The sequence below is a fragment of the Rhipicephalus sanguineus genome, chromosome 6, assembly GCF_013339695.2.
Source record: "Rhipicephalus sanguineus isolate Rsan-2018 chromosome 6, BIME_Rsan_1.4, whole genome shotgun sequence".
NCBI classification, from domain to species: Eukaryota; Metazoa; Arthropoda; class Arachnida; order Ixodida; family Ixodidae; genus Rhipicephalus; species Rhipicephalus sanguineus.
Window position 1 is genome coordinate 106,295,735 of NC_051181.1, and position 24,582 is coordinate 106,320,316.

At 45.0% G+C, this 24,582-nt stretch overlaps 2 protein-coding genes across 2 annotated transcripts in view; both read right to left on the reverse strand.

The window, feature by feature from the left end:
• Window positions 1-458: 458 nt before the first annotated feature.
• On the reverse strand, window positions 459-18,372 carry LOC119397460 (blastula protease 10). The gene is given in 12 exon segments (XM_037663187.2): window positions 459-1,280; window positions 1,889-2,010; window positions 2,977-3,083; window positions 3,652-3,771; window positions 5,409-5,538; window positions 6,792-6,920; window positions 6,922-6,990; window positions 7,764-7,830; window positions 9,677-9,803; window positions 10,494-10,659; window positions 12,627-12,692; window positions 17,915-18,372. Coding segments are annotated over 12 exon segments (1,314 nt in total). The 5' UTR covers window positions 17,981-18,372; the 3' UTR covers window positions 459-1,135.
• Window positions 18,373-20,227: 1,855 nt separating this feature from the next.
• LOC125756112 (uncharacterized) overlaps window positions 20,228-24,582 on the reverse strand; it is a 109,155-nt gene continuing 104,800 nt past the window's right edge. Inside the window, exons 9-10 of the mRNA XM_037664885.1 lie at window positions 21,618-21,716; window positions 20,228-20,247 (exon numbers count right to left, since the gene is read on the reverse strand). Coding sequence (XP_037520813.1) covers window positions 20,228-20,247; window positions 21,618-21,716 — 119 coding nt within the window. The remainder of the gene's footprint in view (window positions 20,248-21,617; window positions 21,717-24,582) is intronic.

Below are 24,582 nucleotides of genomic sequence, written 5' to 3' on the forward strand. Positions count from 1 at the left end.
GCATTCCACGAAGGTGACCGGATGGCCGAGTGGGCAGCAGCGCTTAGCACCGTGGTCGAAGGTGCAGACCCAATCAAGGGGAGACGGGAGGGTCTTCTAGAAGCGAACGCACCCATATCTGAGGGTCGGCTCTTTTACCTCGAGTAGGGCGAGTGCCATGTGTAACGTTACGCTACCACAAGGCGTCATTCCGTCAGACGGCGTGAACGTCCCTTAGAGGCACACAGTCGATTTCGCGGCACGCTTCAAGTGCCCCGAAGGCTCCCCGATGACTGAAAGGGCTGATTGTCCTACGTAGGCGAGTCGAAGGCCTTTTAAGGTTGATATGTGCGTGACCATGAGGTGTTTGGAAACGACGTGGGGCTTTATATGGGGACGATGAAGTGTTCTGCAGTTATAATGCGTGTTTCACAGCGCATGTTTAGTTATTCGATAAAAAAAGCGCACAATTCCGACAAACTGTTTATTGTTCGGATCTCGCAGAGAACCCTTTACTTAGTATGTATGACGTATATTTCGCGTACATAGCGTTGCAGAGCACCACGCAAAAAATCTGGGCCTGCCGTATTATACAAAGTCCTTTCGTGGATGTTGCGCAGAGGCGTCACTGCCTAAGAAAAATATAACAAACTTCCAGCTCTCACCACGTCTTCCATGGCTAGCATTTGTCCCTACTGAAAGATGCTTAAGAAAATAGGTGTGATTTGAACGAATATTCTACCTAAGTGCTACATGATAGTAAATGAGCAAATAGGAGACAAACGTTCAACTCGCATACGATCCAGTTGCAGTTGCTGGCTTATGTAATGCGTGAAAATGGCATTAAGCCATAAACACAGAGAGATAGAACACCCAGCTTTGCACTGACGAAGATACAGCTGTTCATCCTTGATGGCTGTAATAGAAGTGTTGAGCAGGTGAGGTCTACAGACAGAAAGCTACTTTTCACGTGTTCTCGCGTTAAGTTCGAACGCAGGAGCGACCAGTAACCGCTGCCTGTAAAAACACTCGTATTACCCATCCGAAACTGGTCATAGATGTAGTTGATCATTGATATCACTGTGCTCCTCGCCAGCGCTTTTATGGCTGAGGCAAGCGAACATAGCGAACTTGACACATCATGCGCAAATGTTTGTTACTGTTGTGTCGTCTGCACGGGAACAAACTTGATTTCAGCCGAGAAACCACGCTTGAATCTGGCGTATGGCCTGTACTCGATGACCACGTCGCGACCCACCGAGGTGACCACGTTGCCCGGCTTTATTTCGTCGCTGCAGAACCTGCACACGCGCAGAGTAGGGTTCATTCAAATGTTGAGTGAATAAGAGGTAAAATTCGGCAATATCGCTGTAACTAGGCGGAAAAGAAAGATGAAAACACAATCGCCGACAGAGATATTAGGTTAACCGTGAATGGTTATGTAATAAATAATTGGGGAAGAAGAACAACAATGTATTCCGGAAAGGTACCCGAGTTGTAGTTGAAGCAGTGGCTATTACTTGAATGGGGATGTCTGCAGGCAGGTCGCTTTCACAATCCTGACTCACCGATCCTTATCAAGTCGAAAGGGTAACACACTACACATCTTCAGCGATTCTCGACAGCTTTGTGGCAACTCTGGCTTTTTTTTTTAGCGTTCGTCATATTCACGTTTTTAGATGTGAAAGGAATGCATATATACAGCATAACGAATGTTACTATCATTCGCTGTTGCACAACAATCCCATGCCTGCCGTGTAACACTCGAATACTGGAGATACCGAGAATCTCGCGCATGCCGACTGCCACGTCCACATCGGCAAAGCTGTACCGGCTTCAAAAGAAGTCCTAGGAGTACCGCTTCATTTTATTCTCACGCTGTAGCGTGCCATGTGCGGGTGGTACTCACGTTTGTCCAAGGTAGAGCGACTGCAGTCGGATTTCGAACCGATCGTAGATGCAGAACCTGCGAACTCGGCCGTACAGGTCGAAGGCCCGGAACGTGAGTTGAACCCTGTTGTTCGGCGGAGCCTGCAAAATGCGTAAAGCCGCAGCGGCTGCGTATTTCACGGAGATTTCCGCAGTTAATTGTTTTTCTCATATTACAAGGCAAGGAAACAAGACAGATTCACGCTTTAGTACTTCAATAAATATCAGCGAGGCCGTTTATGGGTTCGCGTCGGAAAACCACATGCCATTAGGCTCGCTTCGCGAGCAACGTACTGTGAGTCGACAATTTCAGCATTTCTTAAGCCCACTTGGTAAACATAAAGGCGCTTGCTAACCTTTTGCTGCGGTTAAGCCTACTTCGGCTGAAACGTTGCTTTAACTTTGTTCGGCTACGAAATTCCGCATTTCCGCAAGCTGCGCATCGTGAATTGCAATATTATTATGGCAGAAAGTTTAACCTTGAGGTCCTAAGTACCAAAAGCGAGTATGACAGTCAGACAGGCTGCAGAAAGCGACTCCGAATAAATTTTGACCACCTGGAGCTCTTTCACGTGCAATCAGATTGATGTACATAAGATGTTTTTTAATGTCGCCCCTATTAAGATGTGTACGCCGTGCCTGGCAATCAAACCCGAGTCGTCAAGCTTCGCAGCGCCACAGGTTGACCGCTAATTTACAACGGTGGGTGCCTCTTAGCCAGCGTCTCCACGACACATTTTTATTTCACTTGGGCCGATGTGTCACGACGTGGAGTGCCGTGACTTCACTTCATGACTTCATGTGCACTCCACATTCACATTTCCCTAAAGCTAGGGAAATATGAAACCTGGCGCGCTGAATATTTGCGTTAGGTCTTCGTTCGAACACCCTAATATTGGACGGTTTTGTTCTTAAATGTTCTAGTGGCGTGTATCCACGAGCACAGATTCAAAGACGCAGTGTGGTAGCATCTGCGTGTGATCTGGCAACCAATCGCCGTTGCTGTGCTTAACTTAAAACTCGGGCTGCGGTGCCGCTGTCAGCGCAGTATTTGGCTACATCACTTACTTGTATCCACCAGACGCAAACGCCATCCTGAGGTCTCTGACTTCTTGGGTAGCCGGGAGAAGAGATCGTTTTCTCGCGAATCACGCGGCCGCCACAGTTGGGTCGAGCTGCGATAATATTGACATGACCTCTTAATTAGCCCTCACTACACCCCCACTGTCCCTACCACGTTCGTTCGTTCATTCATTCATTCATTCATTCATTCATTCATTCATTCATTCATTCATTCATTCATTCATTCATTCATTCATTCATTCATTCATTCATTTCCGCATAGCTACGTTCGCCTCGGCTACAGAAACTCGAAAGAGCCTTCATTCTAAACAGACAGGGCGTGCAAACACGGACACAAGAGAGAAGTCAGGACACCACAAACGCTTGTGACACCACAAACGTTTGTAGTGTCCTGACTTCTTTCTTGTGTCCGTGTTTGCACGCCCTGTCTGTTTAGAATGAATACTTACCAATTAGCTTAGCTGTCTGTTATTCTAAGCTTCGAAAGAGCCATCATTTGTTTTATCAGTAACAGCCGAGGTGCGTGCTTTTGTATGGGTGCATAAGAAATTGCCTCAGAACAAGCTTTTAGGCAATCTTGCCGAAGCCGAAGCCCACCTTCATTTTGACAAGTTATCATTATTTTTCTTTTCGCGGAAGGGTGCCTCGACTCGTACTCACCGTAGTAAGAACGGCGCAGCCTCTCGCATCTCTCTCCCTCCGTGTTAGGGCGGGCAGACACACTTGCAGTGTGATCGACGAACCCTTCGTTGGCGCACACTGGTCTGCTCGTGCATACGGCTACAATGATAATAAAGAGGGACGCCCGAGAAATAAAGGTAAGCCACTGAAAGTAGGGCGTTAAAGGGCCACTGGATACACAATTAGCTAGCGCTTATTAGCGACACGAGCAACGAGTGACACTGTCGCTTCTCTTCCAAGCACTTCCGGTCGAGCACTTACTTCCGGTTTCCAGAATATTCATAAAATGTCTTCTAAAAAATATAATCGATGGTCCTGGTTTAAGTTAAGAGTTATATCGGTTGCAATATGATCTAGGAGCGTAACCGGACTCCCGTTTCATCTTTCCGATTATTCGCCCAAGTACTAGCATTACAGCACTAAAAGCTCGCGCTTAGCTTGAAGACTATCTCATCGGCGTAGAACTGCCCGCCTTTCGCTTCTTCACAAACTTCATCATAACCCATTCCTTCACCATCTTTTGGAAGCACCAACAGCTGTCTTTTCGCGCACAGACCATATCTTCAAAGTAAAACGCAGAACTTGCCGCTCAGCTCATTATGCTAAGTCCTTCATGCCCCGAACAATCGTTGCATGGAATAACCTACCATCCCACATTGCCACTGAAGCCGATTTCACAACGCATCAGGAACGTTTGCACACAATTTCCGAGTAAACATCCATCACGCGTACTCCTTTAACGTTCTTTCAGTATGTTCTTCGCTGTATAATTTATCTGTTGTGATCATTCGTTAACTATTTTCATGAGCATTGTACAGGATTTTTCATATTAATTTATTTGTCAATCGCAAACTTGTGTAACTTCCGATCAAGACTTCGTTTTACTTCTTTTCCTTGTATACTGTATTTGTTAATGCCCTTAATTTACGCTTGCATTAGTCAATCTTCAATCTCTCCTCTAATGTTAATTTACCCAATGTATTTTGTTTTTATTTTATTTTATTTGTGTATTTGGCTCACTTTCATTATTTTGCATAATCATGTTTTACACTATGTAAACGTACATCGCTTTGCTTTATGCGTCGGTTCCCCTATGTAATACCCCTTCGGGAGCATTTAGGGGTATTGTGAAATAAATAAATGAGATAAAAAGATAAATCAAGTCAAGCGAATTAACTGTCAGAATAATTAATGGAAATTGGTTATCTCCGTTCATTAAAGACTGTGAGCAGCTGGGATCGTTGCGGCACCTGGCGGAGCAGATTGCAATCATGCGCTTCTTTCTGCGTGGCCTCTGAGATCCGCTCGGGCAGCAGGGGATACGCATAGTAAACCACGGCATATGAAAACCGACGTGTGAGGGGTCGCCTCCAGAATTTTAGGTATTTGCTTTAACCAATCAGTGAGGTGCGACACTTGCGCCTAATTGACGTACATAGCTTCAACATAATCAAACTCCCCATTGTTGACCCTACTCACGATGGGTGTTCGCACTAAACAAGCTTTTATTATAACCTCTCGGTGTCATCATCGGTGGCGGTGCGAACATCAAAACGTGCCAGCAATCAGCGTCATCGGTGGCTCACGTTAGCCGGAACAGAATAGCAAGAGCCCACTTGAATCAGAGACAACATCGAATTAGACCACATGTACCTGCGGGAACTCAGTGAAAACGTTGTATTGTTATGAGATTTATAGCTGCTGATCCCCTTTCAGACCGCTGGTTGTTCGCTTACCATCGCACCGGTAGAGGAAGTTTGCCTTGCGCCTGTCACGGAACGTCAGTCCGTTCCGCCTGCGGATCAGCGGCGCAAGCAGCGGGTTCACTGGACTCAAGGTTTTCATCTCCGGCGATGCTGCGAACGCCTGCATAGCAACACTCCCGTCGTATCATTCACGGGGTCGTGAACCACACCTCGGGCTCTGTGAGAAAACACATCCTGCGGATAGCAGAGGCTGCTGTGAACATCTCAGCCAAGTCTTATAGTGGCGCATGGCGAGGGGAGTTTACCAGCGGAGCGCGAAGTTTCCATTGTCTTAGGCGCCCTCTTTTCATACAGGGGCCTGTGCTCAATATCTTCGGAGCTACCGACGCCTGCTGTTTGACGTACAAGCAGCTGATAGCATGCCATTGGACAATAGCTGACATAAATCAAGAGCGGCCTTTAGATCATATTGTAAGAAAGAAACTTAGCGCAATTTATAATTTCCACAAAGCACTCACAGAATCACACACGCACACACTCAAGACACACACCACACACACACCTTGAGTGTGTGCGTGTGTGATTCTGTGAGTGCTTTGTGGAAATTATAAATTGCGCTAAGTTTCTTTCTTACAATATGACGAGTTACCAACTAGCCCAACAACAAGTTTTAATAGGCCTTTGGATCAAACGCGTTTCTTGCCACGGGGTGCCGCTACTTGCCGGCGCAGTGCTCCATAGTGTGCTAACATAACACAGTGAGCCACCCTCGCGCACGGGAATCCCTTTCTCTTGCGCGATCAAGGTAATGACTCGCGCTGACGTAACTTCTCTCCCCCGTGCCATACATCCTTGTCTAGCTTCCAGCGTGCTCGTCGTGTCGAGAGAAGAGAAAAAGCGCTTAACTCGCGCGACAAACCCCCGTAACACCGCTCGTTCTTGACGGATTCGAGAAATTTTCGCGGGAATCGACTCGCGAGGCAATAAACTCCGACACTTAGGTAATTCGATGATCACTTGGCAAAATAATGCATGATCCCTTTAAGACAGAGTGTAATGTTAAATTGAAAATCTACAATTTTAGACTATCCTTACATGGAAACCCAGCGTGATGAACGGTACCTGCTGCTGGTTTGCGAAAGTGAAATGCGTAAACTAGGAGGTCCCAAGCTGGCTGTATTGAAATGAAAGCAAACTGCGGTGTTTCGGGACGTAATTAGGTGCAAGTCCAATCGGTCGCAAACGCACTGCTATCACTGTAGACTTTGTCATCGCCAAACTTTGGGTTTGTGATGTTACACTCGATATACACCATTAAATCAGCATATGAAAAAAAAAAACGCCCGTATTGCCTGCATCCAAATATTAGCGCTGATTTTCGTATTATCTATGTGTCACTAGAGAGGCTCTTACCGTTGGCGAGTAATGCATGACGGAGGTGTAGTCGTACCGGGCTCCGTACTCCCGCTTGTTCTGGTCCGGATCGAACTGGCTGCGCAGTCCTTCCAGGATGTTAGGGTAGTTAACCACCACGAAGCGGCTTGCGGTCGGCGCGCGACTGCTCGTGCAAAAACCCGATGGCATGTCCGATCTCGTGCACCACTGTCCCCAGCTGCCAACAGGGCGCAGTGAAAAGAAACACACCCTAATTACAGGGTGCACACTCCCAAGACATTAATTAGCATATTTGGACTGTGAACATACGCAACTATTCACGGCCTTCTTCGATTAAGTGATCAATAGTTATTAGGACGATAGACCCTGGGTTTTCTTTGCTTCGTGGCCCCATCTATACCGATCGTCATTGGCACCGTAATGTTGGTTGGACAGATTTGGGATGGCGCACGCACTAATCTCACATTAGGGTTATTACAATTATGAACCGTATTCAGGAATGGAGAGTTCCGTTACGCGGTTACAAAGATTATAGCGTTTTAAAGCGACCGAAGATATTAAAATCCTACGTTTGACACCAGGCCGCCTCTGGTAATATTTAAACTTGAGTAGAAACACGTTCACTTGACAATACTAGAAGCAAAACGAAAAGCAAAAGATAATAAAGAACAGCAATAGCTTAGTAAATCTATTAACAATAACTGTTGCTAAACATCAAACAGGAAGTATGAACCGCAAATAAAATATTCATATTCTGGAAATTTTTGCCAGAAACTTGGCCTCAACGCCAAATAAAAAAAATTATCACACAGCGTTTCGTCGGTACATGACTAAGAAAATCAGTTAGCTTCACTGTAAGACTTCCGATCAAAGAGAGAGAAAGAAAGAGGGAGACAGAGAAAGGAGGAGGAGAAGGGCAGAAACATTCTGGCATGTCTCAGCGCGTTTGCTTACACCACCATTTGCAACGGCGCATTCATTTCCACTCACCGTCTCACAGCCATCTCCAATCGATATGGGCTGAAGAGAGCCAATGTGACCGAACCGGGACCAGCATCTGCACCGAATCAATCGAGAGTGTTTAAGGTCATTTATTCAGCTCAACATGCTTTGAAGGCGGCCGTGTAGTTTCCCACAAATATCATTCGCGGAAGTTCTGGAGCTAGCGGTGCAGATAAAACTTGTCTATCACATTTAATCCCACTACAGACACAAGCATAGCGGTCCAGCAAGTTTGTGGTTGATGATAGTACACGGCTTTGCCTAAGCTTTGTCCTTCTAGCTTCAAATTACTTTGTTGATATTGGTTAATTGATATTGTCAACAAATTATTACGTTACATAATCAGCAATTAGCTGGCGTTATGCAGGCGTGAAGACAGGCATATTGCACATTGTTTTTGTAAATATGGGATTGGGGCTTCAAGAACCTGAACAAATGAAGGTGGATGGAGCATAGCCAGTAAAACCTCAGTAATCTCGGCATCAACATGCACTAAGATAAGATAAACGCACGTATAGGATATATTTCCAGTGGTAATTGCACAGTCTCAGCACCAGAGATTGTTCTAGTAAGTTCTAGTAAGGGCTTTCTTTTTGTAGCGTGCACGAGAATTCCCTCTACATATACAAACATAATATCATAAATATTATAACAACTTGGGTATTCAACCTTGTGCATTATTCTTGTGAGTTTTACCAGTGAGACGGTATAACATTAAAGAGACGAGAAAGAACGGGCGTTCCCATCCTCATCGTCATGGAAAAGTGAAAGAATTGTACAATTACAAAAATCCATAGTAAAATGATTAAATTTGATGGCAAGACTTTTAACTGTCTCGTTGGTCATAAAACAGCGCACTTCATTCAATCTTTCCCATGGGCAAGATTGAATGAAGATACACGAAAACTTTTCATGTATCTGAAAACAAATACATGAAAAACTTACTAGAACACTCTCTGGCGCTGCTACTGTTCACTTGCCACTGGCAATCTGGGCTATACGCGTGTTTATCTTATTTAGTGCGCGTTGATTCAGACATTGCTGAGGTTTTACTCGCTGTGCTACATCCACCTTCACGGAAGCGTGAAGCTGTGCCTCTGAACATTGGCCATTGATTGAGCCTGACAACGTTCAAGTTTGTTACTGTGTGTACCGTAAAGTGATCAAATGAAGATAGATACTAGATGCGTCTGGCTCAAGTTAGATAAGCGACAAAAAACCAGGGTTACAGGGTTGCCAAACAGTTGAGTGCCAACGAATTTTTGACGAGCGGGCAAGAGCGAGACGCGCTGCCTGTGCACATTTCGCAGTCCCGTAAGGACAACTGGGAGCACAACAACGTGAAAATTAAATAAATATGGACGATTGAACAAATTTGGTTACACTGACCTAATTGAAACATGAGGATTATGAGGACTCTAGTTTAAGGTCATTGGTTGATAGCCGAAGTTAGTTTTAAAACCAGACAATTAAGACGAAAAAATACCTGTGGAATCTTTCAATTGTTAGGGCACTCTCGTCTTGTCCTGTGTCAATATTGGTGTCATTCATAAAACTTTTGAGAACAAGGTCGTGGTTTAGCTATATACGATACGCGGTTCCCGGCCTGCTAGTTTCACGCACACACACACAAAATCGTGCACCAGAGTACGTAAGAGACCATATTCCATAATAATAGCATATTAGCGAAAATCAGTGATAGGAACATACATTAGTGAAGGCTAATGACATCTGTCCCTATTATGCTTCACAGGAGTCAAATGGCAAACACAACAAGCACTGTACACTTACGAACAAAAAGCTTCGTGAATTCAGTGTCTGATAGCTAGCGCTGCCTTAGAAAAAATAAAGACAAATGCGATATATATCGCCTACATCCTGTACAACAGTCGTGCACGTACCCTCTGCCCCTGATGAAAAGGATGAAGTCCGTGGTTGTGTCGTCCTTCTCAAGCTCACGGAACATAAGGCACGAGTTGTTCATCCAGTGTGCGACACCCTGCCGGATCAGATCCGCTTCGTTGGCCGCTGCATAGATACACAAGTGACCCTTTGATTAAGGCAATACAAACCCGTAACTTAGGGATGAAAATAGAGGAGGTGACACTCATCAGTCACACTAAATCTAATAGCCCATCTTGGGTCTTTGCGGCATGTTCTGGTCCACTGACTGAGCACACCATACATGTTCGCCAACATAAGCAGCCGCCACAGCTTTTCTGACATTCGCGAGGCAGTGCTGCTCTACTAGAAGCTACCGGGATGCTTTTTGGGTGGTAGTCAATAAACTATTAGGCTTCTTAAAATAGAAATGCCGGCTTGTGCGCGCAAGATGTATAGAATGTTCAAGAGATACGCTTCTCAGAGGTTAGAAGCCGTGGAAACTGCGTGACTTGTCGTATAACGTCTGTAGTGTGGCGTCCGCAATGTTTCTATTTGTGCTTTTCACATAACTGATACTTTCTATCTGGAATATAGAGATGCGTTCGGTTACAAGATGTGAAATGTGTCGCGTTTGTGGCGCTTGTTTTTTCTTTGTTTCTTTCTTAGATATCTGCAATGAACCTTCACTCGGAAACATAAAGACTGAGAACATTTTCGTGCCATTCATGAACGGGCAAGCAAACAGCATTAGCAAACAAACAGTATAGGCTGTGTGCATTAATCATCACAATTTCGTTCGTGTTCGATTTTACTGGCAGCGCTGACAATACTCACAGCTCTCGCTAATCTTGTACGGCACGATTCCCCCGGGCCAGGTTATGTTCCTGGAAGGCACCAGGGCGTACATATCCAGGAGGTCGCGCTCAGTCATGAGCATGTCGCCCTGGAACATCGCCTGGCCGCCGTCGAGCTTGGGAACCTCGTGCAGCATCTGCTGATACTACACATGGCGTAAGAAAGAATCAATGCGGGAGACAAAGAATCAATGACGGCACAGCGACAGTTGTTGTAGTAACAAAAACAGGACGACCAATGCGGACACTGCCTACGTACTGATTTTCAATGTATACTGTGCTATGACCTAATTTGATTCGAAGCCTCTCGTGGAATGTTATATGACACAGGCTTCAGTACGTTGTAGCATAAGGTTGCTCTTGCCCTTCTATGAAATACTTTCGGTGCGGACTGACGTTAACTTACGTAGAGAACTACGCGCATGCGCGTGTGTGCGATGCCTCCCTTCATAATATATCTGATCACTCTCCGTCTCTCCTCCTTTACCCGATGTACGGTAATAAATGAGATTTTCTTACTTACTATATTGTCTTAGATTTTCCTTGCTAGTCGACCTGAGTACCTTCTTCGCTTTGCGTTGAACATCTCAATTGTACAGCCCTACTGGGTCGTTGCTGAAAAATTGACTAACTTTAATTAATGAATCTAATGTATTGTTAAAATGTAATACTTTAAGGTTACTTGTATAACAGCATGTATTTTGTAAACATACATTCAGTGATCATTGAAGCTTTCTGGAGTCCTTCGGCTCGGACGTTCTTTTGTAAAGCAAGAAACTAGTCTTCACTGTGCTGTTTTCAAGAACCAATTACAGGTTTCATTGATCGGACACTACGCCAGAGACAAGCTGGTGATTACGGCTGAAGCTTTTGCCAAAAACTTGCTACCTTTAGGTTACCAGTACTCGATAACATATATAATGCATGTTTTTATATTTGTGGGAGTCAGAAGGCATAGATGCATTACTAGGCGCGTCTGTTTGTCGCAACCTTTATGTCCTGAGGCTACAGATGATTTTTTGAATAGCCAAAATAAAATATTATTTCAAGACAAAAAATTATGGTGTCATTTTGAGATCAATATTGAAGACATCTGTCGCTTCTAACGGTTAGCGCACTGCACGTCCTTCTTAATTCTTCAATACGCTTAGGCCCAGAGTGTGAATTCAATACCAAAAAGAGCCGTAGGCTACGCTACATTATCTTACGCAGATATTGTACCATCGATTTAGAAAAGCTGAAAATGAGAGCTTGATCAAATCTGGCTGTCAGTTCCTTCATACAGTTTCTTCAAACCTCCAAGGCAGCTACAGACACAGTTTACGTAAAATGTTTACGGGCTTCTGAATCTGAGAAAGAAAGCTTAAAAACTTTACCCTATGTTGGCCCCGTACACTGTACACCCTGGTACTAGGGTGTGTACTAAGACTACGGAAACGTTTCGTTGTCTTCATGCCCTCCATCCATGAGGTTTTAACGTCGACATACTATACATCTTATGTTAGCCTTCAGGTTACCGCTGATTAAATACACATTGGTGCACTACGCCGGTGGTCCGGTTAACCGGTGGTCATTAAGGGTAACTGGCTGGATTCTAAGAGATGGCAAACGCGCGAGGGGGAGAGAGAAAATTATGTGGGTAGATGAGATTATAAAGTTTGTAGGTATAACGTGGCAGCAGAAAGCACAGGACCGCGTTGATTGGCGGAACATGGGAGAAGCATTTGCCCTGCAGTGGACGTAGACAGGCTGATGATGATGATGATGATGATGATGGTTCACTGAATACCAGCCAACTGAATACCAGACTCATCCTCTAGAACATCTATAAACAAGCACAGTCACTTTGAAGCAGCAGGGTAAATTTGATTCATTTCTGTGGCGACCGAGATAAATAAATAAACAAAATGGTGCGATTGTATTCTGGCGATAACCTTGAATGTCAACGTTTTCCTCCGCTTTACCAATGTCTGTCAGGACGTAGGGCCGCAGTCTCACCGTAGAGTGCACCACAAAATATCTTTTAAGGATCAGCTCGTCTATCTTGTTAAGCATACTTCACCGATATTTAGCTTTAATAACCTCGTCTGTCCATACAGATTCCGCCACTTACCATTTGAGATTTTTCTCTTTCGTCTTGAATCACCTCTGGTGGCTCAGGGACAAGGTGCTGAATCGACTATATCGGGAGAAAAATGAGACCACATTAAGAAGAGGCGAAAAGTAAAATGCCGTGAACGCTGCAAGATATTTCATTTTAGTGGCACCTTTATGAAGCTTAATAGACATTGACCTAATATGCATTTGCTTGTCGGCCACAAGGAAATTAAACAGTTGTTGAGTAAAGTGATCACGGTTGCAAACGCAGAGCTCAGTACAAAAAGGATAATACAAAACCGCGTCATCAAACACAAGAAAAAATGGGGTTGAATGTCGCCTCTATTATCCGCTTACGTAGAGCGTATTTCATTTCGCAGCGGTTACGTAGCCAAGGGGATGTTCTGGGGTTCAAACCCCTCCACCTCCGGAAATTGTACGTGGATGCATACGAACACACATGCAAACATACGCACGAGCATTCATAAAGTGGGATCGACCCCCCCCCCCCCCCCGCCAATAAAAAAAGATTTCTCGCTACGTTCCTTTTTCGCGTCATACCAACTGACGGCCCGCGAAAGCAATAATTGGGGCGTTTTTTTATTTAAAGAGCCATATTCATAAACCAAGCTTTGGCTAAATGTCACTGGAACGTAAAGCATGCCTAAGTATCTTTCACTTTCAAAAATTTGTAATTAAACTGGGCCAATTCCTGATTGTAACGTGAACTAAAAAAAGCTGTTTCGAATAAAAAATTAGCCCAGTCCTGCACCTGTTTCAATAAAACTGAGAAGGAGGAAAAGAAAAACGGCAGGACAGGGAGGTTAGCCAGTTCTCAGGCCGGCTGGCTACGCTGTGCTAGGGAAAGGGGAATAAAAGATGATAGAAAAGAGATGATAGAACAATAATACGATAAACGACACTGCATTAAGTCTGTCTCTGAGACTAGTTGTCCGGAAGAAGCTCAACAATGCTCTCAGTGCTTTCCGTGCCGAGGACGGTTTCGGCCTGTGTCCCAAGACTTTTTCCTCCGACAGTGAGCGATTGTCAAGTCTCTCTAACGCTTTTGGCAGTCCTTTCCTTGGTGCACTGAAGTGAGGACACTCACAGAGAAGATGGGCGATTGTTTCCTCGCAGCTACAGTTATCACATGTCGGGCTGCTGGCCATTCCGATTTGAAATGAGTAAGCATTCGTGAAGGCCACCCCGAACCACAGGCGGCACAGGAGCGTCTCCTCAGCTCTAGTTATTCCCGACGGAAGACGGAGCTTTAAATTCGGGTCCAGGTTGTGAAGAAGGGCGTTGATAACTTCCGTAGAGTTCCACTGTGCCAGTGTCAGTTCACGTGTATGTGAACGAAGCCTTGTTGCGATGTCCGTTCCTGACAGCGGTATAGCTGCACAATGGAGAGCATCATGAGCAGATCGGGCGGCTTCATCAGCACAGTCATTTCTGTAGATACCGCAATCGCCCGGTATCCACTGATAGGTTATGTTGTGCTGCTTCTCTATAGCGCGGTGATGGAGGAGCCTTATCTCAGCTACTAACTGGTCATTTGGTCCATGACGATATGGTGACATAATCAACTGCGGGGCTGCTTTAGAGTCGGAGAAGACTGACCACGCCTGTTGCGGTTCTTCAACTACAAAATATAGACCAGCACGGATGGCGGTGAGTTCTGCAGCCGTCGATGGTGTCAAATGCGATGTCTTGAATTTTATGGTGACGTATTTCTCGGGTATGACCACCGCCCCTGCTGAACTTGTGGAGGAAATTGAACCGTCAGAGTACATGTGAAGGCATACACTGTGTTTTTCATGCAGGAATAATAGTGTGGCTTGTTGTAGGGCCAGATATGACGACTGCTTTTTTCTTTTGTGATCTGGGAATGGTTATCGGGGCTTCCAGGCGATGTAGACACTCCAACGGCAACGCCGGTCTTGCTGCGTGCGTGAAGTTCGCACTGCGCGCGATGCGAAGCCATAACACCGCTGAACGCAGAGGGTGGCCTAGAAGCTGGAAGTGAGGCGAGGTGGTGTGATGGAATCCGGGTGGCATGTCTTACGTGCATTCTTAAAGCATCGACGCGAATGTATGTTGTGATGGGGTGATTAAGAGCGATGACGACAGTCGCTGCTGAGGACACGCATCTCGGAAGCCCAAGGTATATTCTCAGTACCTTAGTTCGAATCGACCGGAAGACGCGTACGTTTGTTCTTCGGCGCCTGCCCAGTACAGGCAAGCTGTAGCGCATGAAGCCGAGGAAAAATACAGTACACAGCTGAAGCATCGCTCATACAGATGCACCCCGTAATTTTCCCGCAAGAAACCTTGGAACGTGGGTAATCATGGCGAGTTTCTTTTAGGGGCGAAGCTCCTTAAGGCGGCACCCGTTCGTCCCTCGTAGTCGTAGTCGTAGTCGTAGTAGTCGTAGTGCGTAACCAGTCTTACGCTTTGACCTCCAAGGTGGTGCCGGTGGGAGATTTTTCCTGTGCGTTGTTGAACAATAAAAAATTCGCAGCGTGCGCGTTAACTAAAAGCCGAATTCTTCTGTCTCTCATTCCCCATTAGCAGCCATTGGCATGTTCCAGTAGGAAACGTTAGTAGAAGTAGAAGTGTAAGTGTTAGCTAAAAGCCGACTTCTTCTGTCTCTCATTCCCATTAGCAGCCATTGTTTACCTCCAAGGTAGTGCCTGGTGAGATTTCTCCTGTGCGTGATTAAACAATAAAAATTTTGTTCAAAACGCCGTTGATTGATGAAATAAACCAACGAAAGACGCCAGATGTTTTGTAAAAGCAAAACGAAAGAACGCCAGATGTTTCTAAAGCAAAACGAAAAGACGTCAGCTGCTTAACGAAAGACGCCAGATGTTTTCTAAAGCAATGGTTTTCTAAACAATGAAAATTCACAGCGTACATGTAAAATTAAAGTGAGCTGCAAGTCGTCATAACTCATCGAACCTTTAGTATAAACGCGCCCGATCTCACGTCGGTGATGATGTACTGGGCAGAATTCACGGAAGATTCACGGTTTACCGATGAACCTCCGCAGCTTCGCCCACTCATTATCATTCACTCCGTGGATATGATGGGATGTTTTTCATGTAGGCGTTGTGGGGGCTCCGGGACAAGTCACGATTTTTAATTACTCCCAGGAAATGAGGAGTTTTTTCATAGCTGGTAGTGTGCCCGTTGATTTTGATGACGTATGGGCTCATTACCTTGCGCGTAAACGCAACCAGTGAGCATTTCTCAGACGACAGCTCTAGTCTCCGTCCTTTGAGGTAGTTTAATGTCATTGTAGCCGCTCGCTGAAGCCTGGCTGGTACGTGTAGACGCGTGACCGCTGACGCCCAGATGCAGATGTCGTCTGCGTATATTGACAGATGCACAGACCCGGAAGAGCGTCAGCAAGACCGATGGGCGCAAGGTTAAAGAGTATGGGGCTGAAGACTCCACCTTGAGGTACGCCGCGACAAGTACAGTGTTGCGTTGTTGTACCACCTTCTGTCTGAACAAAGAAAATTATGACCTTCAAATAGCTGTAAATCTATTGACAGACACGGCCCCCCAATCCAATGTTGCCCAAGACGTCCAAGAAAGGCTTCATGCAATACATTGTCATATGCGCCTTTCATGTACAAGAACATTGCCGCAGGTAATCTCTTTAGGCTCTTTCGTTGCTGCACAGACGTGACAAGGTCAATAACATTGCCTATAGAAGACCGTCCATTCCGAAAGCCGGTCAAAGAATCAGGGTATATCTCGTTATGCTCCAGGTACCACTCTATGCGAGTCAGTATCCTCTCCATCACCTTTCCAAAACAGCTGGCAAGCCAGCTGGCGAGATCCGTTAAACCAGCGCTGCGTCAACAACCATGACGAAAAAAAAAGGCCGCATGCAATCTGTTTCATTCGCATCCTAGTTGCTTTGCAGTCGTGATTTCCTTCCCCAATTACGTTTTCCTGGGCGAGTTGTTACGCACTAAAGGACCTCATGTTATAGAGAAAAACTCGAATATAAAGAGTAAGACGTCGACATTCCTACTTTTTTTCTGCGTCTTAGTGTTTCTTTTCGAGCTTTGTGCTGAATTATCATGTCCTTCTTTCGATCCATGGCGGTGTATTGGAGATGCAAAACAACTGAAATGAAGATATTGGGCACCGATCTATTCCTTGATGAAGAACACGTGATACGAAACTGCGCGGCATAAAACTAGCTCAGAAGCTAGGAAGAAGAGACGAAACGTTTTTTGAAGCTCTTTTATAGATGTCAAGAGCAAGAAAACAGTGCCAACAGTCCCTAATGCATGCGCCTGTTGCCTGGAAGGACCACTCGCTCTACAAGTATACATAGTCATCAGCATTATGCCCATGCAACAAAGGACGGCACCTTCGAAAGCACGAGGATGATGCTAATTTTGTGGCAAAATATTGCTATATTGTTCGTTCGCTGCCACTTAGGCTGCTTTTGCGTAGCCGATTCAAGCCCAAATGAAATGTTCGAATCTCAAAGATTCAAATCCTATTTTTACTCCTGTATACCGACGATAGTGGGCTATATAGGTTTTAGCCTCAATGTATTTTTGGGGTATTTTGGTGACAGAATCACACAGGCGAAATATTGTTGAAGCAGGCCCGACCATACTGTCAGTAGCAAAAAACTTCATTATTCTCAGTTTTACTTAAAGTGGACTTGGCTCTGTTAGAACAAAAAAAAAAAAAAAAACGCCACAATTATTCTCACCGTGCCCTGTGGTGGTCATTATAAACAAGTGCTTAGAAAAGGATTTCGCGCGGCCACTTCAGCGATTGAGATTAAAGAAAACGACAACCAGAGAACAATAATTACTTGACAAAAGCTTTTTGTATGTCAACTCTAAAATTTCATTGTTACATGCTACTGTAAGCGCATTTTATTAAGCATTTCAACAAAAATAAAAAGCATAAGCATTTCCGGGCTACCCGGACGATTTCCCGTTAAAAGTAGGCACCACGAAACAAACTCGAAAGTTAGGGTTTGCAGTAATAAATCCCGTAAGCTGTGAGCCTCACTCGGGATATAGATCAACGTGATTTGATAACCCTACCGAACATGCCTCACTTTAAAGAACAAAAAACCTGTTTTTGGGGGGAATTCACGACGTCTTTTTTTATTTGTTTTTTTCTATCAGGCATATACTCTGAAATCGGGACATCGGGACATCGTGAACTTTACCTGCAAGTCTATTACTCAAAAGCTGTAAAGTAGTCATCAGTTACGAACACACTGTGATGTACGTGTGATGCGCGTGAGTTTCTTACCTCTTCATACTGTGCACAGGTCAGTCCAAACAGTGCGAATACAATCGTTGTCCCTCTCGGTATCATTGTGGCCGTCGAATCTCGCCTCGCAGTTGGAGCTTGTCAGCGGCAATTACGTCCTTCCCAGGAGCCACCAGCGCGGAAGAGATGAAGTCTTCAGAAGGTGGCGCTGATTACATAAGGGAAGAGCGCACTTCGACCAGACGGTAAATCGGCACAACAGTAGCTTCAGGTTTCCTGCCGTAAGTCCTTAAAACACAATATATAGAACTCGAAACTTTTGAGCCAAGAACCTTGCTTCGCGGTGCAGGCTGTCCGCCGGCTGCGGCCCGGGTGAACGTCCCGGTGGCTTAAAACTGCACTCCACACGTGTAAGGTACCGGTGCCCCGGTAGAACAATGCCTAGCTTATACGAGTTTCCACCAGGAAGCGCCTGAAGTCGTAGCGGACGCAAGCACAAGTACAGGACCGCAAAAGACAGGGCGAGAAGGGGGTATTATACTGCTGCCTCGCGACATTTTTGAAAGGAAAGCGATAAAACAGCGGCACACCTTAGCTACTCGGCGAGCATCCTGTGGAAAGCAGCATGCAAGGAGGCGGTGGCTGCGGAGAGCGGAACTGGAGGCGGAAGTCAGGTGTCGGGGCATAGGCGCGAAAGACCAAGCCCCGGCGGCTTCCGCGCTCACTGTCGGGGTTGCGGAATTTCGATTGCATATAAGTTAGGCGCGCCTTTCTCAGTAAAACCGGTTTAGATGTTATCCGTCAACCCAGTTTCAACTAGTTACACTGTACATTACAATCAATGTCGCTGGTAATCATGACCGGTGCTATTCTGGTACTCCTCTTAGTGAACAACATAGTCGATGCCCCTGGAGTCGAATACTATTTTTTCTCCCGGTTACCACGTGGTGTAATGACAGTGGTAAAGTAAATGTAGGCGTTTCATGAAGATGCTGCAACAGCGACCTTTGAGATGCACGGTCCACGAGCCATAAGGTTGGTCAGTTCCTGATTTCAAGCACTGAAGAACATTCTCGTGAACTATCTTTCCAAGGATATATGCATTTTAGATGGCGGGCGACCGCTGAAGACGCAGAAGTGAACTTTGCGTAGTGGACGCTGTGTTATATGCTTGACCACAAGCGCAAGTGAAGGCTTGTCTAGCGGTGAGGAATGGGAGTACTATAGCCTCTCTGCTGTCTCAAGAAGGTCCCTGCCATGTAAAAAAACTCAGTAATGCTTTGGTTAAAATTAAATACCAATGCGAGACACGTTTATCGACATGGCACACATTCTGTTATCAGGTGTCCTTACTGCACTTATTATTAAGGAAACCTTCAGGACGTACACAGGGGTCCACTGTTAAAGGGAACATCGGAGCGTGGGGCGGCAGCTCGGCGCCACCGCTGGCCAGCGGCTGCAACGTGTTTCGCGCAGGCGCAGTGCGCGCTGTGAGTCGTGCTCTTTCGTCATCTGCTGCCGTCTGCTTCCACGCTGCGAATCGTCACGAAGCGAACCGTTGACGCAACGAAAGAGCATCGGGCACGGTGCTCACTGCATCTGCGCGAATCTCGTCGCAGCCGACGGCCGGCGGTGGCGCCGAGCTGCCTCCACACGCTCCGATGTTCCCTTTAACAGTGGACCCCTGCTGTACATGTTCTACAATAGTTGTGCAATTGACGAATAGGTGCCCCCCTTTTGTATTTGAAAGCTAGACTCTCTTCTCGATTTGCAAAAACTGACCTGCACTTGCACGGGTACAGCTCCGATACCAATTGCAGTCCACCAGATTTTAGACCTCCCGGTCCACACGGTTACTGTTGCGGCATCGGCTTGAAGCGCTCAGAGATAGTCTTCAACCGACAATATACGAGTCCGAATATTCAAGAAACATGATAACCACTCTTTTCTTATTTAGTTCATAATCATCCAGCAAAGCTCCATGGTATTCCTGCGACGGACAGCTGAATCACATCCCCCCACCAATCGGCGAGAGAAGGCTGACAATCAGGACTTAACATGACCCAAGATCCCGACTTCCTTCTAAGCTGGCTCCCAACTTTTGTTCTGAAAATTTCGCAGCCCGTGCCCGGCCATTTTCAACATTAGTGAACTTTGTTGCCTCATGGAAGAACGTGGAGATTACTTTATTATGCAACCCTTGACGCTACGTAAGAACGCCTGCCCGTTTTGCGAGAAAGCAGTTAAGAGGTGCTACTCTTAACTGCCCTTTTGTCGCTTTTTTAATGAGTGCTTTATGCGTAAGGCTGACACTTGCTTATACTTTCAAGACCTGCTCATGTCGCGTAATAGTCAAGAGACTTTACTCTTGGCTGCGAGGAAAGAGGGAAAAGAAGAGAGACAGGGTAGACAGTGATGTTAACCAGTTTAGAATAAGCGGTATGCTGCCATACAGTGAGATAAGGGATGGGGAACACTGAATGTTAAGGGTGTAAAGACAGGGGAAAAACACACCCACACACACAACGTCACACCCCGTCAGATTTGGGAGGTCCCTAGTATGATAGTGGCACTGCAAACTTGTGAGATTTTTCTTAGTGTGAGCATTTTTATTTGAGGCAAGATCGAGTCACGAGACTCTTCTGGTGCGAGCAGGCAATGTCACATAAAGCTGAAAAAAAAAACGCAACGTAAAAGTAGCCAGTTATTTTTGTAGCAATTCATTCGTTACCTCCATGATTCAGTAATAAGCAACTGTCATGAATAACAATTTTGTCTGAATCAGCTAATTGTAAGTCAATTACTTTTTTCCTGTTAAGTGCCCAAGCCTGCACGACAACTAGACCTCCTGCACCATTCCGCATATTATGACTGAATTCTCCTATTCGCCTATTCATCCCAGGACCAGCTGAAATATTCGGCTTCCGTACTGCGGCTTCGAGTAAACTTAATTGCAGAGGCTCGCAAGTTCCGCCGACCCTGACAGTAAGTTCGCTTAAACTCTCTTAAAATTAATTCATTTTCCTACCAAGTGTAGTTGTATTATGTGGGCGTACGAAATCATACAGCCACTTATAGATCTTCCTCCGATGTTAGATCTATAAGATCTGACATTATGTTATACATCTTCCTCTGGAACCATGGTGAAGAATGACGCTATTGTTAATTACGTTATAGCTTGTGGTCGGGCTAGGTGATAAGTCATTTTGACCAGCTTATCAAAGAGTGACTCGGTGCTCTCCCATGCACGCACAAGTGCACTCACGCAAGCATTCGAAAGAGCGCATGTGAGCCTTTTGAATGGCTGCGTGAACGAATGTGTACGTATGTGCGAGTGGGCCAAAATGCTCTCTAATTACTTTACCAAGGCCATTAGATGCAAGCCGGCAGTGCTTGAATTCGCCTGGAATCATTCGCGTAGACTTTGATCAATAGCTTGCCTCTAGGCAATAAATTGCACATTCTCGCCCTAAACCTCCAACATGTCTAGATGTTTAGACTCCTCGATGTATAGCGGTGTAAGCGAACGCAGCTGTCGCTCTACAACGGTTCTTGTTTAGAGACATCCATCTAGTGCACTGAGACATAGGGGGATTAGGCAAAAACACGGTTTCCTGTTGCAGCGTCTCTCGAACATTTCATATAGCCTCTGAGTAAAGAACACCATTAACCATGTGTCATAAAACTAGAAACACTGCGACCCTTTGAGTTATGGTGATCCTACAGATATCCAGCGCATTACGATGTTTTTCCATGGGCGAAATGTACAGTGATGGCAGAAAGAGGGAGTTGAACATTTTTATTGTGTCTCTGGTAGCATCTTGCACGCCTTGTGAAGCGTCTGCAAAATACAAAAACATACCAGTATATGGATCGTGTGCACCACCCATGATTGTACAGCCCACTGATGAAGTAGCGTTATATTTCACATGTCACGCTCCAGGTACTAACGGCGGGTCGAACCTTTCTCGCGGTTTAAAAATGACAACAGGCGATTGATTCGTCTTCCTGGTGTGAAGTGAACGAGTTTCGAAAGCAAACCGCTATCCTCGTATGGGGAAAATTTTTTTTACTGGTTGCAAAGATAGCTTTAGGCTGGAGAGGCTTCATGTGATGAATAAGGCTGAATCATTCTTTTCTTTCAGAATTACAGTGCCGCTTCTCGAGTCTTCCAATGGCCTAGTTGAAGGACCTTGTCTAAGTACAAGCTTTAGCACCACTGATTTTGTTACTTTTCGGTCTGTAAATACCCATTTTAAAGCCGGGTGTATGTTTCCCCACGTGATCATGCAGTCTATGACTGCCCAAGAAAAATAACGCGAGTTTGAAGATTCCTGTGTCACTCAAGCGTTTGGGGAATTGCAGAAATACAAATGATATGTAGGAACAGAACTAAATAAGCCGCATCTCCTGGTGATATACACATCTCCTCTCCCTCTTTCCAAACATTTTCCACAAAGATAACCTTACGAAGCAAATCGCAAGACTATTGTCGGCATAAATCGCCATATTTAAGGAACAAGAGGATACCAATGAAAATATCTGAACATTTCAGAAAGAGGCAGGGCTATTGGCACAATATGACAAGTTGGGCTAGTTGGTGCTTGTTCATCTTTAAAGAAAAACAGCGCACAAAAAGAAGTAGAAAAAAAAGAGAGGCAACACACGCTGCACTCAGTTCTGAGTGCAGCGCTGTGCAGTGTTTCCTCTATTTTTTTGTCTACGTCTTTTTGTACGCCTTTTTCCTTCAAGGTATTGGCCTCTCGGCTCAGCCCTTGTCTGGGTCACGGGCTTCAGCACCAAATCGAACGTAATGGAAGACTGTGATCAGACCAGGACCCGAACGACCGGCTGAATTAATGGCATGGCAGCAACTGAGAGAGCCAGCGCCCGTGGTCGCTGCTCGTGCTCCGCGAACCATTCATCCTCTCTATTTCCAACAGCTATCAGACATGACACAAAGTCTGACGCCGTATACAGGTGATGCCCTTTCAGCGTACTTTCTTAATTATGGAGCCAATATTTCTGTCGATCGAAGTTTGCAGAATGAATTGCACTCGTGGTGCATTTCAAAGTGCAGAACATTTGAACAAACGTCTTGAAAGTTATAATCAGTACTACTTCAAGTAGAGTAACAGTGCTACTATAACGATTGGCATGCGGAACAACTTTATATAAAGAGACATTCCGCCAAGACAAGATCAAAATATAGAAAGATTATTTTTGAAGCAACCGACAACTCTGAAAGCACGTTGACGAAGAAGGTTTCAACACTATCAAACGAATCAAAACGACTTTCGGGAGGGCACACAAACAGGAGCATCACATTTTAATACGTAATTGCGGGTAGGTCACCACCTTCAAAGACGCATTTTGTTAAAATGATTTTTTATTAAACATTTTCGAGCTCCCTGTCTTTTCAAGAATATTTAACAAAAAGAATTATGTAGTTATCTTGAGCCATTCGAAAGTTATGACCATTTCTCCAACCCCTCTTAGACACATCCGAAACCGAAACTGAAGGTCTCTGATTCTACAACATCTGTCATGTCGTCATAAGTGTTTTTCCTTATGAATAAAATGTAACGCTAAGTTGTCTAAGTACATTCTTAAGCCTGTGGGGCATGATGTGTACGATTTATTTGAAAATTTCCACTACACGGCTTCGGCACTCTGTTTAAGTTGCGCGCGTTTTCGCTCAGCTACTATTGCTTTTTCGTGCACCACTTCGAGCTCTTGGACTTAGTTCTGGCCTCGTCGTGGAATAAGTTATAGTACTCCATGAAATATGGCCAAGCATAGGACGAAAAAGAAGCATCAGCGCAAGTGATGGAATCAATATACCAAGCGTGGAGCACACGTAGATGAGTCAGCTGGAGACGCAAACCGAGCTAGAAAAAATATGTGCTTCAGCTCGCTCAAAAGGAGAATGTGCCGCTTCAGAAGAGGTCCCATGCTATGAACATAGAGAATTTCAGACACACTGAATGTTTCTTTATTATATGGACATTCAGTTCAAATCTTTAAAGCCATTTTTCTCAGAACATCATTTTTTTTGCATCCTACACTTACGCAAACAGTGGTAACTTTCCTTCTGATAAACGTTTTCACATACAGTTTTGCGTACTATTTTGTTGTAGGTTGAGCTCTGCATTCAAGCAGAGTTATTGAAAACGAGCTGTAACTTTTTGTACTATGGCCAATTTTGTGCAAAAGAAAGCTGTGAAATACAAACTTTTTCAGTCTTTCTACGATAACGCGCCTTAGCTTAGAGATGGAGTGATCGTGAATATTAGATGCACAGGATAGTGTCCTCACAACGTACCTGCCAAGTTGTGTTTCAATCGCACCAGCAATTTAGTAGTTATGACTGTTGGCGCAACACGCATATTTTGGAATAATTAATATTTATAAATTTTGTTTTTTACATTTTCAGCAGCTTCACCATTCTAAAGTTTAAATTTACATCAGCCCTACAAGCCAAAATCACAACTATAACTTTTGGACTGCAACTGTAAAATTTGTTCTCGAAGGTGGTGACCTGCCTTAACGACACAATGTTTTAAAACACTTCCCTTCATGCTTCCAACGAATACAAAAGTTTCGACGAGAGAATGCGACATTAAAGGACTTTTAAGCAATGCTTTTAAGAGCCAGTACATTAAAAAATCTAATGCAGTTTTCAATTAACGCACTTTTTTTTCGTC